The sequence below is a fragment of the Cydia amplana genome, chromosome 13 (genome assembly GCF_948474715.1).
Source record: "Cydia amplana chromosome 13, ilCydAmpl1.1, whole genome shotgun sequence".
NCBI classification, from domain to species: Eukaryota; Metazoa; Arthropoda; class Insecta; order Lepidoptera; family Tortricidae; genus Cydia; species Cydia amplana.
In genome coordinates this window covers 7743699-7761251 of record NC_086081.1, presented here as the reverse complement: position 1 = coordinate 7761251, position 17553 = coordinate 7743699, and the positions used below count along the sequence as shown (strand labels likewise).

Sequence of the window (17553 nt, the reverse complement as noted above, 5' to 3'; positions counted from 1 at the left end):
CCTTCCACCAATCTAGTGACTATAAGTATTTCCTGCGTGTCCCCAGGACATTTGGAGCTTTATTAGTCGTTTTGAAAAGCTCCAGACAAATTGGCTGTAGTTTGGATAAGCGTTCATCAATGTGATTGCTTAGTAAAGACAGTATTTCATTCTCTTAATCAAGTGGTTTAAACTGGCATAATGCTTGCTTTTCCACATCGTCCAATCTCTGGAATGCCAGATATATAGGTAGTATGTACCTAGAAGTTGAATCTGTGTAGGTATTAATTATCCTCATGATATTGTGGACTTTAGTATAATTTTGGAAAATAACTGATCGGCGAAATAGAGCTTTTAAATATAAATGGAACCAAAAAGCACATTTTTTAAAATTTTCATGGCGTAGGTATTGCGTCAGAAAACTGACCAAGGCATCTTAACAAGTATTCAATATCTTATTTACGAGTATTTAACCAAAACCTGCTAAATTTTACTCATAATACAGTCATTTATACTTACTAATTAAGTTGATTTGACACTTAAGTAAGTAGATAACAGTAATAATGGCATTATCCGGCGAGCGATTTGGTATTGTTATTATTGTCATTCAATTCGAAACTTTCTGACGAGTATTTTAAAGTCTCTTTTGCGTATTTTAAGCAATAGATAACGTATTCCATGTAATGTTATGGTTGTCAAGTTGTCACTTCTAGTGATCATTTTATGTTCAAGGTAGTGACGCAGATATCTGGCTACATTTTCGTACGTGGATAGCATAACTAATAACGTGTATTGGTTCGGAGTCGGAGCCATATGTAAACAAACAAACTTACAAGGAAATAAATACTTGATATGAACGGGTTTGCGGGTTCAGTTTGATACATAAGTGGATCATTAATCTTTTCAAAATAAGGAGATAACCGCGTTCTATTTTTAAAACTAGCTTCTGTTTTTCTTTAAGTATATTTAATTTAAACTACTTTACCGGCGAATCTCTCACGTATTTTTCAAGTAGTAATCATAATTATTGATAAAAAAAAAATTATGAGAAATCTGTCTTGGTAATAATATCTTTTTATTTCTAACAGTAGTTTACCGGTTTACGTTTATAGGTTCAGTGAGATTAATTTTATGAGTTAAATACTGACTGTAATATCTGGTATATAAAAACACTTAAATAAAATGTTCAAACATCATAAAAAGTCCCAAAAACTTTATCATAATTATACGACTACCGCAAAGATGGAATAAAAACGCCATGTCCAGTAATTTCAGCAAAATATCGCCGCTTATACTAAAGTTAATCGCCAGCAATTTACATCTTAAGTGCTTGTAATAAAATTGCAAATTCGCGACGTATAAGGAAATCTTGTTATTGAGTATCAAATTGGAACTTGGTTAATGTAGATACATTCATTTGTTTATGAAAGAATTAGAAAAGTTGTGTAACTTGAAAAAGTAACCTTAAATAGGTATAAGGTACTAGTAGGTACCTTCTTAACGTCTGGCTTCTTAAGTGTAGGAGACTCCAGTTTTTACTCTATCGATTTGACAGAGATATGGAAATGTAAATTAACACGTAGCAAGGTTTCTGTGAAAATTAGTGGAATCAAACGAACAAAATGGTTAATTCGGTTTTTAAAAGTAGACCACTTGTTACAGTAAAATGCTTATCAAGTATGCTGCTTACACTCAACAGAATAAAAGTATTCACTTTAATAATAAACAAACCCCTGATGTAACCTATAAACTATAGGTCGTATAGTGATACAATGCATATCCAATATTGAGTATCAATAAAAAAAAAACACCGATGTGTGTCGAATGCATTGTTTGGATTGAACTCATCAGAACACTGGGATTTACATACCTAATAGTTTAAGAGCCATCAATGCGTGCTTCAAAGATGACATCGTCACATTGCCGGAGCGTTACGCCTCCGCTCTCACGCGCATCCTCGTCAGACATAGTTGCGCCTGAGATGACGCGGCGCGCGATGTCGCCCGACTTGTCTCTCGATCTGCGACGCCCGTTGTCACCTGACGTGCTCGAACGCTATCGTCCTTTGTCACCTGACGTTTTAAGATACAGATCGCAGAGCCCTGACTTCGCTCGTCGCTCGCGCTCCCCCGGCAGGCCTAGAAGCCTCATGGAATCTCTGCTAGTAGCTAAGATGGAGGCCCTGAGTACAGGGAAGCTGGTGAGAACGGATTCTATGGATAGCTGCAGCAGCTTCGGGTCTATGTCTTCGCTGCCGAGTGATGTGTGCCGCTGTGATGACTGTCTGCTTGGCATTGTGGATTTCTACATGCCGAACCCTAATGATGCAAACAAGGCGTTGAAACGGGTACGTATGTTACTTTTTTAATTTTTGTGTAGGTATAGCATGTGAAATTGGGGTGATTTTTCTAATTTATTTTGTTATTTTTATGAGATGTATATCTTTCTTTGGATAATATCTTTCCGTTCTCCTCTTAGACTAGTATACTTAAAATAATTTCCGGAGCCTAATTCTACATTAACTTCGCAAGCCTTGTGACATGGCTGCTATTGTAATGTCACGATTTTTATTATCGATACATCTGCATGATGAGATATTACCAGTTTTAAAAAAGGGCTACCAAGTTATGTCACGAGCTGACATTTAAAGTCATCGTATTTCGCTCCTGTTCGTCTGCCCACGAGCCTGTTTATCTTATTATAACCCACCAAGCATTACTAAAGCACTCGGGTTTCTTCGGCCAATCGATCGAGGCGAGGTGACAATGGATCGATAACATCTGTCAGTACTTATAATGGATGATCCGATCCGATGGAATTGGGACACTTTTCGGTTAATGGCGACAATATGTATCCTACTAATATTATAATAGAAAGATTGTGTTTAGATCTTTTAATGTTTGGTTATGCGATGACTAAATGTATGTTCCTCCTTCACGCACAAAAACTTTCAACACCTTTGCCACAAATGAACTAAACTGATTCGATCTCTCTGATGAAATCTGGTACACAGGTAGGTTATGATGGTATTCCACCTATCCAATTTCTTTGTCCAATCTGTATTGCGTCTCACATTTTGCTTAATGTGATAGTGAAATGCAATGACCTGGCAAGTGACTTTTTCCTAAATTTTCGTTCCAAAATTTACTCCCTAATGGGTGAAATATGGTTAAAAACAAAAGGGAGTCCTAAGCAGGAGTAGGCTGGGAGGAAAAGGTTTGGGAATTCAACTTCTAGATGGACAAAGTCGCTGGGAGGAAGCTAATTTAAATTAAACACAACAAGGTAATGTTATGCCTCGCAACGACGGACGTCACCGTCTTGAGTAGTAAGCATGACAGTGACAATTAGGTAAATTCAATTATAGTTAGACCAAGGTAAGTTGGCAGCGATTTTGATAGCCTGTGAAGTATTATTTAAACGTCATAATTTCATGGAAGTTTTACGTTTAAAATAACGCTTGCACAGTCTGGGTTATCAAAACCGCTGCCAACTTAGCTTGGTCTAACTTTATCAAAGCTTTTTTCCTCTTTGTGTTCTCTTAAGACTGCTAGCGCCATCTGTACAAAGTTTCCGTTAAACACGGAACCGCGCAATGTGAGTACGCAGATCAAGTACAGCAATTTGTTGTATCGCTTCGTGCAAGTTCTTACTCTTGACAATAGATGGCGTAAATTTCAAGTTTCCACAACAACTCATTTTTAGACGTTAAATAATGCTGATCAGTCAATGATATGATAATTATGATATCAAATAAAACACAATTTTCATTTCGAAAGATAATTGTGTTTTTCTTTCTTTAGAAACAAAAACTCTGAACAAGATAGAGTTCTATATTAAACCGATTGCTTCTAAGTATGTACTTATGCTACTAGGTTTTTATCGTTTATATTGTTGCCCACCTAAACCAGGCGTGTCTCACTCCGCGATTTCGTCGCTTTGCTACAGGTAGCTAAAAGTCTATCCGTTCGGCCCCAATTTTGGGGAAAGCCATAAGCCGCGCGTGGCGCTGTCGCCACCTAGCGGCCATATCTGTGCTGATCGCTGATCGTAACAGACGCGTTTTGTTAGAGAGTGAGTCTTCTGTACTTAGTACTATTATTTATTCTGTACCTAAACTCAAATGTCACCAATCGTCACCCTTTTTCGACAAACGATTTGCTCGAAAATTCATTCTTTCTCTGTTTCTCTGTTTCTTTTCATGCTTTGTCTGTGTCTGTCTGTGAATTTTTAAATAGACGCCACGCTGGGTAGGCACATAGACAAGTAGATATATACGTAGGTAGCATTGGTAACCACCAATAATTAGTAAATCGATCAACAAGTTACAGTAAAAATATAGACATTCACCGTTAATTAATTCGTATCCAGCTGTGAGCTTAGCTTAGGTACTTAGTACTCGTACTTACTCGTAATTTACAGCTACTCATGGATATATGATCAAGAACGTGTCGAAATATACTGGAATAGGGTTCTGAGTCCCACAGAACTTACATACAGTCAAACATACGTTATAGTTATACGTTCGCGAGTAGTGGAGGTACATGGTGGGTTGTGTTGTGTAAGTACGTAAATAAATATGCACCACCCTGTCAAATTGTAGTAGGAATTTCGAGAAAGGTATTTAAATATCCCTAATTGATATCGCCGTGATCGATTGAAAACTGGTCAAGTGCGAGTTCGTTTAACTCGCCCACCGAGGGTTCCATACAAACTTTCAGTTATCTCATGCAACTGTAAATATAAAAGATTTTTATTCTATTCTTTTCTATTCTATTCTATAAACCTATTTATAGGCTGCTCTTTTGACCAGATTCTTGAAAAAGGCAGTCAGTTTCTTCTGGAAAACATGAGTAGGAAATATTTTTTTTTAATTCGCAGTGCAGAAGCAAGAATGTTTTTAGGGTTCCGTACCCAAAGGGTAAAACCGGGACCCTATTACTAAGACTCCGCTGTCCGCTGTGATAGCTAGACAGTTGAAATTTTCACAGATGATGTATTTCTTTTGCCGCTATAACAACAAATACTAAAACCAGAATAAAATAAAGATTTAAGAGGGGCTCCCATACAACAAACGTAATTTTTGACCGAAGTTAAGCAACGTCGGGCAGGGTCAGTACTTGGATGGGTGACCGTTTTTAGGGTTCCGTACCCAAAGGGTAAAAACGGGACCCTATTACTAAGACTCCGCTATCCGTCCGTCCGTCCGTCCGTCCGTCCGTCTGTCACCAGGCTGTATCTCACGAACCGTGATAGCTAGACAGTTGAAATTTTCACAGATGAAGTATTTCTGTTGCCGCTATAACAACAAATACTAAAAACAGAATAAAATAAAGATTTAAGTGGGGCTCCCATACAACAAACGTGATTTTTGACCGAAGTTAAGCAACGTCGGGCAGGGTCAGTACTTGGATGGGTGACCGTTTTTTTGCTTGTTTTGCTCTATTTTTTGTTGATGGTGCGGAACCCTCCGTGCGCGAGTCCGACTCGCACTTGGCCGGTTTTTTTGCTTGTTTTGCTCTATATTTTGTTGATGGTGCGGAACCCTCCGTGTGCGAGTCCGACTCGCACTTGGCCGGTTTATTTATCTATGGCGTCGTCGATAACTATTGTATTATTCATTTTATTCGGCAGATCCATGTCACAATACAATTTATTCCAGTAAACGCATTCCATGCACGAATCTCCGGCTCCGTCTAGTCCGTCCGGTAGCACTGCGTCAAACACCATATCTGGTATTCGGACGTCATTACATTACTGACATTACCGCATATGTGTACATGTCATTTAGGAGTATGGCACGTGTATCTATTAGGTGGAGCATACATTTGAAAATAAATCAACGTAGATTCCGTCTAAACTAGAGTTAGACCATGACTAGTCTGCAACGATTTTGATACCACACGCAGTGCAAGTATTATTTATATTTACGTCATAATTTCATAGAAGTTTGACATTTAAAAAAATAATAAGGTTAGGTTAGGTTACCTATATTTTTGAAGCTCGGATAAGAGAACGAGCCTCGCAAACTGGAAGTTCGTCATAAGTATAAAGAAAACATACCCAAGTAACAATATTAAGTGGCTACGCCGTGTTAAATTGAATTAACAATTAACATTAAGTTACAATAAATTATTCACGTAACGAGGCTTTTTGTCAAAGTTCATCGACCGTGGCAAATTGAAATGTGCTCTCAACATGGTGACGTACAGAATACCACACACAATACCTGTTGTCTGGCGTGTCTCACTCCGCGATTTCGTCGCTTTGCTACAGGTAGCTAAAAGTACATCCGTTCAGCCCCAATTTTGGGGAAAGCCATAAGCCGCGCGTGGCGCTGTCGCCACCTAGCGGCCATATCTGTGCTGATCGTAACAGACGCGTTTTGTTAGAGAGTGAGTCTTCTGTACTTAGTACTAATTATTTATTCTGTGCTGTTGTGCCTATAAATGGCTACCCATAACATTGTTTATCTCCTTTTACCTTTACATCGCACTTGGATTCGATCTTGAAGTACTTTTGGAGCCAACCATTTACGCCAACGTAAGCTTGCTTAAACCCTATTTATGCAAACTTATTTAAGCACTCCATATACCCCCTATTCTGTAGACATAAAGTTTATATTGAATTAATTAAAGTGTATGTGGAAAATGTAGATTGCATCTCTGATGACGTCACCGGACGCGTTTCGAATGTCAAGTCGCTCCCGTGCGTCATGACTACGTCATTCCTTTCTCAAAAGACTTTCACGGGCCATTTTTTGGACGGTCGGTTTTGTATTTATGGCATATGTTATGGAGACATTGGAAAGCGACTGTACATTGCGTTGAACGTTTAATTGCCAAAATAATCAAAAACGACACCTTACAAAAATAAGCGTATTTACTTTTCAAATGCTTAAATATATTAAATCCCAAAATCTTGATATTTATGCGCTTTTATATAATGGTACCTACGTCGGCGTATACTTAAAAGCCGTTAGCTTAGGTACCTGTTATGCAATTAATGTAAAAAAATATTTCGAAACATTAATCACAATCAAAATCGTAATTTGTCAGTAATCGCATCTTATTTTTACTTTAATGACTTCACAATTACTTGTCATTATTGAAAACGACCAGAAATCTGGCCAGAAACCAATTTAAATTAATTTAAGTGGCCCAAGCTTAAAAAAATATAAAGGTTACCCTCGATAATGACTGGAATCGGTGTTCATCATTAACGAAATGGCGAAAATATGCCAATAAAATTACACTCGGAAAGGAAAGCCAATGCCATACGTTAAATTCGAAAACGGGTTACTTGAAATGTACGGAACTCTTGTTAATGTTTTTCAGTTGGTCAAGTTTGGTTCAAATATTAATATTAATTACGACGATTTTAGGGTTGAGTAGGCATTTTCCGAAAAAAAGTGTAGGTGCTTTTATTTTCGGAACACTAACAACTTCTGGGTTATTTCTAATCAGAATAACCAGGACTATAGATTTTAAAGAAGAAATAATTTTGTTAGGTACCTACTTTAATGTCGCATTCTCACAAACGTTTTGTACCTATAGATCGTCACTAAGCTGATAATAATTATTAGTCCTTGTGATTCTGACAAGAAATAACCCAAAAGTTGTAAATATTTCGTAAAAAAGTAAATGTAGGTAAGTACATTTTTTACTGAAAACCATTACATGTGCCATTTATGTCCGCCGGAAATCTTGCCCTCTAAGTAACTATCGGAATACGATCGGCCCCTATTTCGCCACGGCGACCGGTGCGACAATTCGACAAATGTCACTGTTGCTGACGTCGCAGGCACCCATGGGCTACGGTTACCGCTTACCATCGGGCGGGCCGTATTCCTATTTGCCACCATTATTGTATTATTTTAAAAAAACTTTATTATATCGGCAAAAAACAGGTATTTCTCTTTCGAAGTTTATGATGATGATGATGACAATTGTCACACGATTTAATAGAACTTTCGGTAATTCTTGACAGAAAATGAGTTCTGTGTCGGAATTTCGTGACAATTGTCGTGTTTCTTGTGACAATTGTCATTAGCTTCGCAAAATAAGTACTTATTTATTGGCGATATAATGGAGTTTTTTTTAAATAATATGTTGGTGGCAAACTAGCACACCGCTCGTCCGATGGTAAGCGGTTACCGTAGTCTATGGAGGCCTGTGACGTCAGTAACAGTGATGTCGACAATTGTCGCACCTGTCACCGTGGTGAAAAGGGGCGTTTTGAATTTAACAATTTAAAGATTGCAGGACGAACAAAAACTATTCAAAAATCTTGAACCTAGAGATTTGCAGGTAAGTACCGAATAAGTATTGCGACAATAATGAGAGTTATATAAAGTTGACAGGAAAATATTTTAAAAAGAAATAATAAGTACGTGTTTTTAAGGGGTATTTATCATTTCTTGGTATTAACTGATTGATTATTTTCCACCTTATGTTTTATACATTATAAAAACTTCGAAATTGAATATTCATCGCAAATGAATGCACTGTCATGCAGTATAATATTGTATTGACTGCAATTTAATGTTAATAAATGCACTCATTAAGGCAACAATCAAAACAATCTGAAATAAATAAGTCATGAGCTACATACATAAATATTTTAAGACAGTTTAATAAAATAAATCCAGATCGTGAAAGTCAAGATAGGTACAATCAAAGATAACAGTTGTATATTTTACAAAAAAATAGGCATCGACCTTTTCCTTTAAAATCTTGAAATATATCTAGACTGATTTTCCTGAATTAACCAGAGTTTCTGGAACAAACATATACTTGGTCAACCAGATCTTGACAGTAGAAAAAGGCGGCAAATTTGAAAAATGTAGGCGCGAAAGGATATCGTCCCATAGAAAATTTGAATTTCGCGCCTTTTTTTACTGACAAGATTTGGTTGATTAGCTATATATACAATATACCCATATATGAATAGTTTTATATCAAAAGGCATATTTATGGCGGTTGGTATATATGCATACTCCATAAATGTGACGTCGTAATTTGAACGTGAATTGGACGTAAGTATTTCTTGAAGGATACAATATTAGAGTTACCTACCTAAGATGCAAAGAACAACTTTCCAAGATATTAATAATTTCAAAACATCCTGCTATACCTATCCAAATATTGTTATTTTAATAACATATAAAATTTGCAAATCATTTTATGACGTAAGTAATACTGACTATACACAATAAGGTTTTCACAGATCTGGGGGTCGATTTTTGAATTTCGATTGCTCGATTTCGTCACTCGAAAATGCTAATTTTTGAAATACGAGCGATAAAAAGCGGCCAAGTGCGAGTCGGACTCGCCCATGAAGGGTTCCGTATTTAGGCGATTTATGACGTATAAAAAAAAAACTACTTACTAGATCTCGTTCAAACCAATTTTTGGTGGAAGTTTACATGGTAATGTACATCATATATTTTTTTTAGTTTTATCATTCTCTTATTTTAGAAGTTACAGGGGGGGGGACACACATTTTACCACTTTGGAAGTGTCTCTCGCGCAAACTATTCAGTTTATAAAAAAATGATATTAGAAACCTCAATATCATTTTTGAAGACCTATCCATAGATACCCCACACGTATGGGTTTGATGAAAAAAAAAAATTTGAGTTTCAGTTCGAAGTATGGGGAACCCCAAAAATTTATCGTTTTTTTTCTATTTTTGTGTGAAAATCTTAATGCGGTTCACAGAATACATCTACTTACCAAGTTTCAACAGTATAGTTCTTATAGTTTCGGAGAAAAGTGGCTGTGACATACGGACGGACAGACAGACGGACAGACGGACAGACGGACAGACGGACAGACGGACAGACAGACAGACATGACGAATCTATAAGGGTTCCGTTTTTTGCCATTTGGCTACGGAACCCTAAAAATTGGGAATCTATTGGTATTGACCATTCGTTTTCAATTTTATTAGTAGAATTTAAATGCCTAGTAGTGGAGATATTATTGAACGAAATACAGCAAATCGAGCGATCAAAATTAAAAAAAATCGGACCCCTGATAGTGATCCACGTCATATTATGTGATACTTTCAGGAAAAAAAGTAGGTACCACTAACTACTAAGGCACTGTGGGCTATCGATAAAAACACCATTTTTATTTATTAAATATTAAGTAGGTAAGCAATATGCCTTATCTTTCGGTTGATGATAATTTTAATAATTTCCCGTAGAAATTTGTATTTTTGAAACCGTACCTAAAAGACCATCTTCATAGAGCTGGCATCTCAAAAAAGGATAGAAAAATATTAAATCCGGGTAAAGGTTTTTATTTTGTTACTTTTTGTTATGTTTAACATGATAATTATGCGCCGTCTGTGCGTCACTGTATTTAGAGCGCCATAGCTAAATGATCGAAGTGTGATTTTTATAACAATCTACATGTTTTTCTCATGTTTTTTTGCGTCGTCGGACGTCGGACGCTGCCCGAGGCCAACATCACACATAACCATTGTGAACGTGAACAATCTTGTGAGAATAAACTAATCGTACACTTTTTGCCGTTAAGGCGCGCAACAATGCCTATGCTAAATGTTTATCTAAACATGTCTGACCGTGTAATTTAAGAGCCCGTTATCGATTTTAGAGGCAAAATGTAAAATTGATAGATCTAGTCCTTGAAATTCTACTCCTTTTGTTACGTAATATCTAAATAACAAGTATTGATTTCTATTAGCACGTCTTCTCATCTTGCCTTTTAATAATGAGGTCCCGAGCGTGCGTCACCGGCAATATATGACGAAAAGGGGCAGTATTAAAAAATTCATCAAAAAATTATAGTGGTCAATTATAAAAAATGATGTATAAGAACAGTTCCAGGAAATGTTGTAGATTGTTTAAGTATCAAAATTACGTTGAAATTAAGTAGATTTTCACGAAAATTTTTAACTTGTTTTGAAGTAATTTCTGGTGAAAATTGATTTCGTCTAACTTTCATTTACTCTTGTTCAATATCATATAAAATAAATGTAGTCTATGAAAGTTGGAGTACAGGATATGTGTAATACAAAATTACCATTTTTAGCAATCCAAACTTTACGAAATTTACAAATAAGATCGACTAAATCAGTGCTTTACGCGCGTTTACCTAAACGTCCATCAGAAAAAAAAAACATGTTTTCAAAAAAATTATTTGTACAAGTGCAAGATAAGAAGATGTGCTTATAGATACCAGTACTTGTTATTTCTATTACATAACAAAAGGTGTACAATTTCATCGACTAAATCTATTAAATTTTTGCGACTAAAATCGATACCGGCCTCTTAAATAAAGTCAATGTCTGGGTGACCGACGTCGATATCCGATAATGAAATTGGTACCTAAGAATCTTAAGATTCATTACGAACACTCATGAACACTTTAAAATTTACTTCATCATTTTTTGAAAGGGCGGGGAAACTCTGGAAAACTTTCCCCTGAACTAAATACGAGCTTTATATTGTTGGAGCTATTTCCGAGAAATGATTTACTAAATATTACATAGGTACATAACATAGAATAGTACTTCATAAACATGTAAACATATTACTCAAACACGAACCAACTCAATAAAGAAAACGAACTCACGACATTCATAAATAGGGTATAATGTGAAAATACTGGAATTCTTCGTCCCGAAAACGCGATCGCGTCACAATAGATACATCTGTTAGGGATTCAATTATTCATGAAGCATCATTGTTACCTATGACGATAGTTGCTGGAATGCTGGATGTCTATTTGTCGTCGATGTACTCCTATTTACTTACATTATAAGGACCAGGAAAATAGGCTGGTGTTAGTGGTGTTGGTTCCAAATAATTAGTAGATTTAAAATCGAAACAGTAAGTGGGTACAATCAATTAATATAACTTTAGATTTACGGGTAACATTGAGCGGGCCCAGAAGTCACATTTTAATTGTCACTTAGGTATAGTTTAAAGCTGTGAAAAGTATAAATTTTTTCACTCAATAAAATTAAGAATAAACTGAATAAAACAAATATTAGAACGTTTTAATTTGCTGTTATACTTAAAATAACTTACGTGTTGATTTTCCAGTCCTTGACTGTAATTGCTGGCACTTACAAAGAGTGTTGGCCGAAACGTTAATGCAATTGAAAATGTTGGCCATTAATCATTATAAATTGAACCTTAAACCGTAACGGACGATTTCAGTTTACGGTTCAATTTATATATAATGGTTAATGGCCAACATTTTCAATTGCATTAACGTTTCGGCCAACACTGCTTACAAAGTATCTATTAATTCTCATTACATGTAGATATGCACGAAGATCGGCAACAATTTCAAAGATCCTTGAACCAAATCATAATATTCATAATTACAAAATGACTTGAGATCCTGTATGATTACTAACAAAGTGTCGGTTACAGCTTTATTAAATGCTTAAATGGAGTTTAGGTGTGTCCATATTGTAACTACTACTTATATCATGTATCCTCTTAAGCAAAGTATGGGGGTACGTAAACGAAGACTTGTAAAAGTGCCTTATAGAAATTACGCCTTCTTATTGTAATTCTGTTAATATCAATGAAAATCGACTGGAATCCCTTCGTGGATGGATTGTAAAAATCATAAAAATGTACATCAACTTATTCTTTACATGTTCGATTGTCCATATTATTTAGGATATGTTAATCTTAAGAGATAATTCGCCAGCATGATGTCCGATTTCAGTATACTTACTATTTACTACTTTTATGTATTCTTTTGTTTTTATCATTGTATTGGTGTGATTCAACTACAACAACAACGGAAATTGACTTGTTCAATAACCACAGCATTTGTCAATACAAACATAACTTCAGTAAGTACCTATATCAGTGTGTACGTTGATGATACCTACTGTACCGATGCAGTTATGTTCCTTTCTTTGTTTTACGCAATGCTTACCTACTGGATTTTGTTTATATTGTTAACAATCATCTTCATCATCTTCCTCGCATTGTCCCGGCATTTTTGCCACGGCTCATTGGCTTAATTGGCGTGGGCACTAGTTTTACGAAAGCGACTGCCATCTGACCTTCCAACCCAGAGGGTAAACTATAGGCCCGTATTGGGATTAGTCCGGTTTCCTCACGATGTTTTCCTTCACCGAAAAGCGACTGGTAAATATCAAATGATATTTCGTACATAAGTTCCGAAAAACTCATTGGTACGAGCCGGGGTTCGAACCCGCGACCTCCGGATTTGCAAGTCGTACGGTCTTACCGCTAGGCCACCAGCGCTTCTTCTTTATATTGTTAACAATGTCGTCGGTAATGATGTTTATTTTGTCTTGAGATACAATTTGTATAGGCAGAATGTCCAAGCAGCAAATACATTCAACGGTATAATTAAGTACCAATTTGCATAGCCATTATTATTTATTGTTCACTTGCTATAATGTTGAAAACCTTACAAACGACTCTAATTTTTGTCATTTAATTCGTCATTTCTTAGGCACGTGGGATCAAAGAATGTGATTCATATAAGACATTAACAAAGTTATGGTTAACGAACCCGTAAAACTGCAGCGGCGGTGAGTAACTCCAATAAAAGTCAATAAAAAACACAGATGGTTAAAAAACGGTCAAGTGGGAGCGTTGCTGTTGCGCGGGTTCCTTAGACCATTGACCATCCTTCCTTGGACCATAGAGAAAATCTAGGTAAGATTTAGTTTAACAGAAGAATTAATTAAAACATCAAAATTTGCTTAATATAAGTAAGATTAGAGTGACATTAGATTTGAAGTTAGTTTATTTGACATTTAATATTAATCATATTTTATATATTTCTTAATTTTTATTCATATTATATTTTTAGACATGGTTCCTATAAGTTAGTTAATATTTTAGTAATATTTTTATTTTAAGCTTGTATGTTTCTAAAATACACTACTTACAATTAGAGTGCTCGCTCCATACAGGGGTATACTTGCTTATAAATAATAAATAGTAGGAGGGTACTAAAACTTGCTATCGATAAGTTTGAAACTTGCTTAAAACTTAATACGTGTACCTTGTTGCGTATGTGTAGGTACAGCTTAAATATATGTTACTATAAAAAGTTTTCGCAAAGATAACTTCTTCTTTTTTTCATGTCGAGATTCCTGTTTCATACGCTGGATGCCCGTAGGCAGCAGTGTTGACGGTTCTGGCTGCCGCGTCCCTCAGCTAAAGATAACTAGCTAGCTTTAAAATAAATAAATAAATAAATAAATAAATATTGGGGGACATCTTACACAGATCAACCTAGCCCCAAACTAAGCAAAGCTTGTACTATGGGTACTAGGCGACGATATACATACTTATATAGATAAATACATACTTATATACATAAAAAACATCCATGACTCCGGAACAAATATTAGTGTTTATCACACAAATAAATGCCCTTATTAAACTTATTATACATGAGTTTTTATGTTTGTATGCGGAGTACGTAAGCATTCTAAGCTTATTTATTTGTCTATGCTTGTACTCAGCGCAGAAATTTAATCATAGAAATAATAAATAAGTAGTTTTTTGATTTTAAGTTTTGTCCAGCGAGTTGTTTGTGAAGTGCTTAATTTTTAAATCACAACACGTAAGCAAAAACTCAAAGGAAACTTATAATTAACGCTCCGAACTTACAGATCCCTAAAATGTACAAATATGTTTGTAACCTAGAAAGTGTACACATATGTGCCTGTGTTGTTAAATATGCTGGGAACAATTTACTTTAACACTGGCATGCGTGTTGGAATTACGGTTAATAGTACTAAACACAAGATATAGTTCATTTAGACAGTGGATCCTAACCTGGGGGTAATTACCCCCGTGGGGGTAAAACCGGTATTTTACGGGGGTAATAAGCTAACCTAATATAACAATACAACAAACGTACACGTTTTATTTTTTATTACCATTGGGAGGAGGGGTAAAATCAGGTTCCCTAGTTAGTCATAGGGGTGACCGGACTGAAAAGGTTAGGAACCACAGATTTAGAAGATTTGTAGGTTAGAGTATAATTTCAATTGCTAAATACGATGATGTTTTTCTAATTAGTATGACGTACGTACCAAATTATTTATAAACAAGAAACATGGATGTAAACAGTGCTATAAGTTGTAAATTAACATTATGTTCTCGATCTTCTTTCTTACTTTTTTTTAATACCACGTCGGTGGCAACCAAGCATGTGGCCCGCCTGATGGTAAGTAGTCACCGTAGCCTATGGACGCCTGCAACTTAAGAGATGTTACATGCGTGTTGCCGACCCTTTGAAAACCTGTAGACCCTCGGGAAAACCTCGGGAAAATTTCATCTTTATTACTCCTAAGTATATTGCGACAAAATATTTGAGCAGTACGTTTACATAGTATGTATCTAATATGTACTCTAAAAATAAGCAATAAAGTTTAGAAGACACTGATTTAAATTATTCTGTAGGTAGGCAATATGAATTATTATCACGTACAAACATATAGGACTAGGTGAACTATATGTATCATTTATTGTATGTAACTGCAGGGTTCCGAAAAATTAAAGGCAGGAAATATTTTACTAGCACCGATGCATATGTTCTCGTCTAGTCAGAGTTTCTGAAGTTCTCCCATTTGTACAAAAAAATAATAAAATTAAATAAAAAGTAATTAAAGTTTAAGACTATAATTAGGGCGAGCGAAGCGAGCCCTATCACTATTCGACAAACTATGCATTCTTGTGGTACACTTTACGGAAAAACTACTGCACTGTTAGGTTTGAGATTTAACATAGTAATTTAAATTCATGTCTAGATGTGTTATCAAACATAAAAATATCATTTTATAAACCTAAAAAAATAAAATAATGTAATAACACTTTGTATTACTACTAGCGCCATCTGTTGGCAAAATAATGAATTAACATTCGTGCTAATTTTAAGTATTTATTTCTCTAACAGATGGCGTTAGGTAGTAAATAAATAAATAAATATTGGACATTCTTATACAAATTGACTAAGCCCCAGAAAAGCTCAAGAAGGTTTGTGTTGTGGGTACTCAAACAACGATATCTATGTGGTGTTTTCAATTTCAATAATGTCGATGGCACTTACGCCATTAACAACGATGAATACAAAAGTGGGTTAACATTTTGGATTCAGACCCACCTCGCTTCGCTTGGTTTGATTCCCAATTTAGCAATTAAGTTTCTGTGAATACCTACTAGAATAATCAATCTTGCTGTATATTTGTCGCAGTATTACATTACGGCTAGCCGTTTTCAAAAACAAGGGCGTTTTGAAATGCGGCGGTTTAACGATTAGCCGGATTGAATGCGGCTGAATGAGAATCCGCCGAAAATGCCGGAATGTATTCGGCGCCATACGTTCTTCAACATAGCTAGCCGTAATGTATTACAGCGAGTCATTAGCCGCCGCTTTGACAGTTTTTAGTTCCCATTTGTAGCACTCGTGGCGCTGCCTGACATAACAACAACAAACTATGAAAAACGCTGGGGTGTCCATCAAATCTGGAGTTCGTCGGACTGTTTCTTTTAAAAAAACATTTCCTTCGCAACTTAACTAGACGGAGCCCCGCGAAGCGGGGCTCCTATTTCTGAGCGGTTTGCCCTTCGGGCATCTGAAGCTACCTAACGAACCTAACCTACCTACCTATTGATTTAGTGAGACGTCCGTGAAAACATTACACTTTGGGGAAAAAGCGTAGGTAGGTAAGTAGGTTAGGTTCGTTAGGTAGCTTCAGATGCCCGAAGGGGAAACCGCCCTTTGCGGGGCTCCGTCTATTTACGAAATGTTTTGGAAAAGAAACACATGTAGTTCGGTGGGACCATGGTAAAAATAAATTAAATTGCAAATATTGTCAAACTCCGGTTACGTAGGTGACCGAAAGAACTGGTCACTCTACAATCTAAATAGTAGTACGATGCGGCTAAACGTAGGCCGCCTTATTGAAGAACGTATCGCAATGACAAACCGGCTACTCATCGAACCGCCGCATTTCAAAACGCCCCTGTTTTTGAAAACGGCTAGCCGTAATGTAATACGGCGGATTATACGATCTGACTACGACATATATTATTCACTGCGGAGGTCAATTCACTCGTATGTTTTGTGACGCTCATGAACTGATCAGTCATGTTGTGTTAGCAAACTTAAATCGGGTATTTTCAGTTCGAGAAACAGTTTTGGTGCCATTTATTTATTACGTAAGGCGATTTTGAGGTGAAGGAGGGTCAAACATATCTTATCCGCTTATTCTTATTATTTCTTACATAGGGGAGGGAGGGGGTCAGAAACTGGCAAAAATTGTCTTACGTAATTAATGAATGGCGCCTTTAGTGTTACTATTGCTTGGAACTTCTAAAATTATAAATAAAGTTTAGATCATATATTAGTACAAACTTCAGTGACATAGGGCCGATACACGACTACAACTTGTATGTAACTGCAACATATATAGACATACGCTGTTTTGGACTTCCGACTCGTCATGTGATCACTGGGTAGACCAGTTAAGTACCCAAGATAGCTGATGCTGAACCCTGACAGTACCTAGTGGAGCCATAGA

General features: G+C 36.2%; 1 protein-coding gene and 1 long non-coding RNA gene across 3 annotated transcripts in view; one reads left to right on the top strand and one right to left on the bottom strand.

The window, feature by feature from the left end:
* Positions 1 to 17553, bottom strand: part of LOC134653453 (uncharacterized) — a 180580-nt gene that overhangs the window by 33702 nt on the left and 129325 nt on the right. The window lies entirely within an intron of this gene.
* LOC134653414 (inositol-trisphosphate 3-kinase A) overlaps positions 1 to 17553 on the top strand; it is a 179770-nt gene that overhangs the window by 97950 nt on the left and 64267 nt on the right. Inside the window, exon 1 of one of the 2 annotated variants that reach the window (XM_063508774.1) lies at positions 1775 to 2326. The exons of the other annotated variant lie outside the window; for it this stretch is intronic. Coding sequence (XP_063364844.1) covers positions 1871 to 2326 — 456 coding nt within the window. The 5' untranslated portion in view covers positions 1775 to 1870. Of the gene's footprint in view, positions 1 to 1774; positions 2327 to 17553 lie in introns of those variants that run through there. 2 annotated transcript variants of the gene reach the window in all.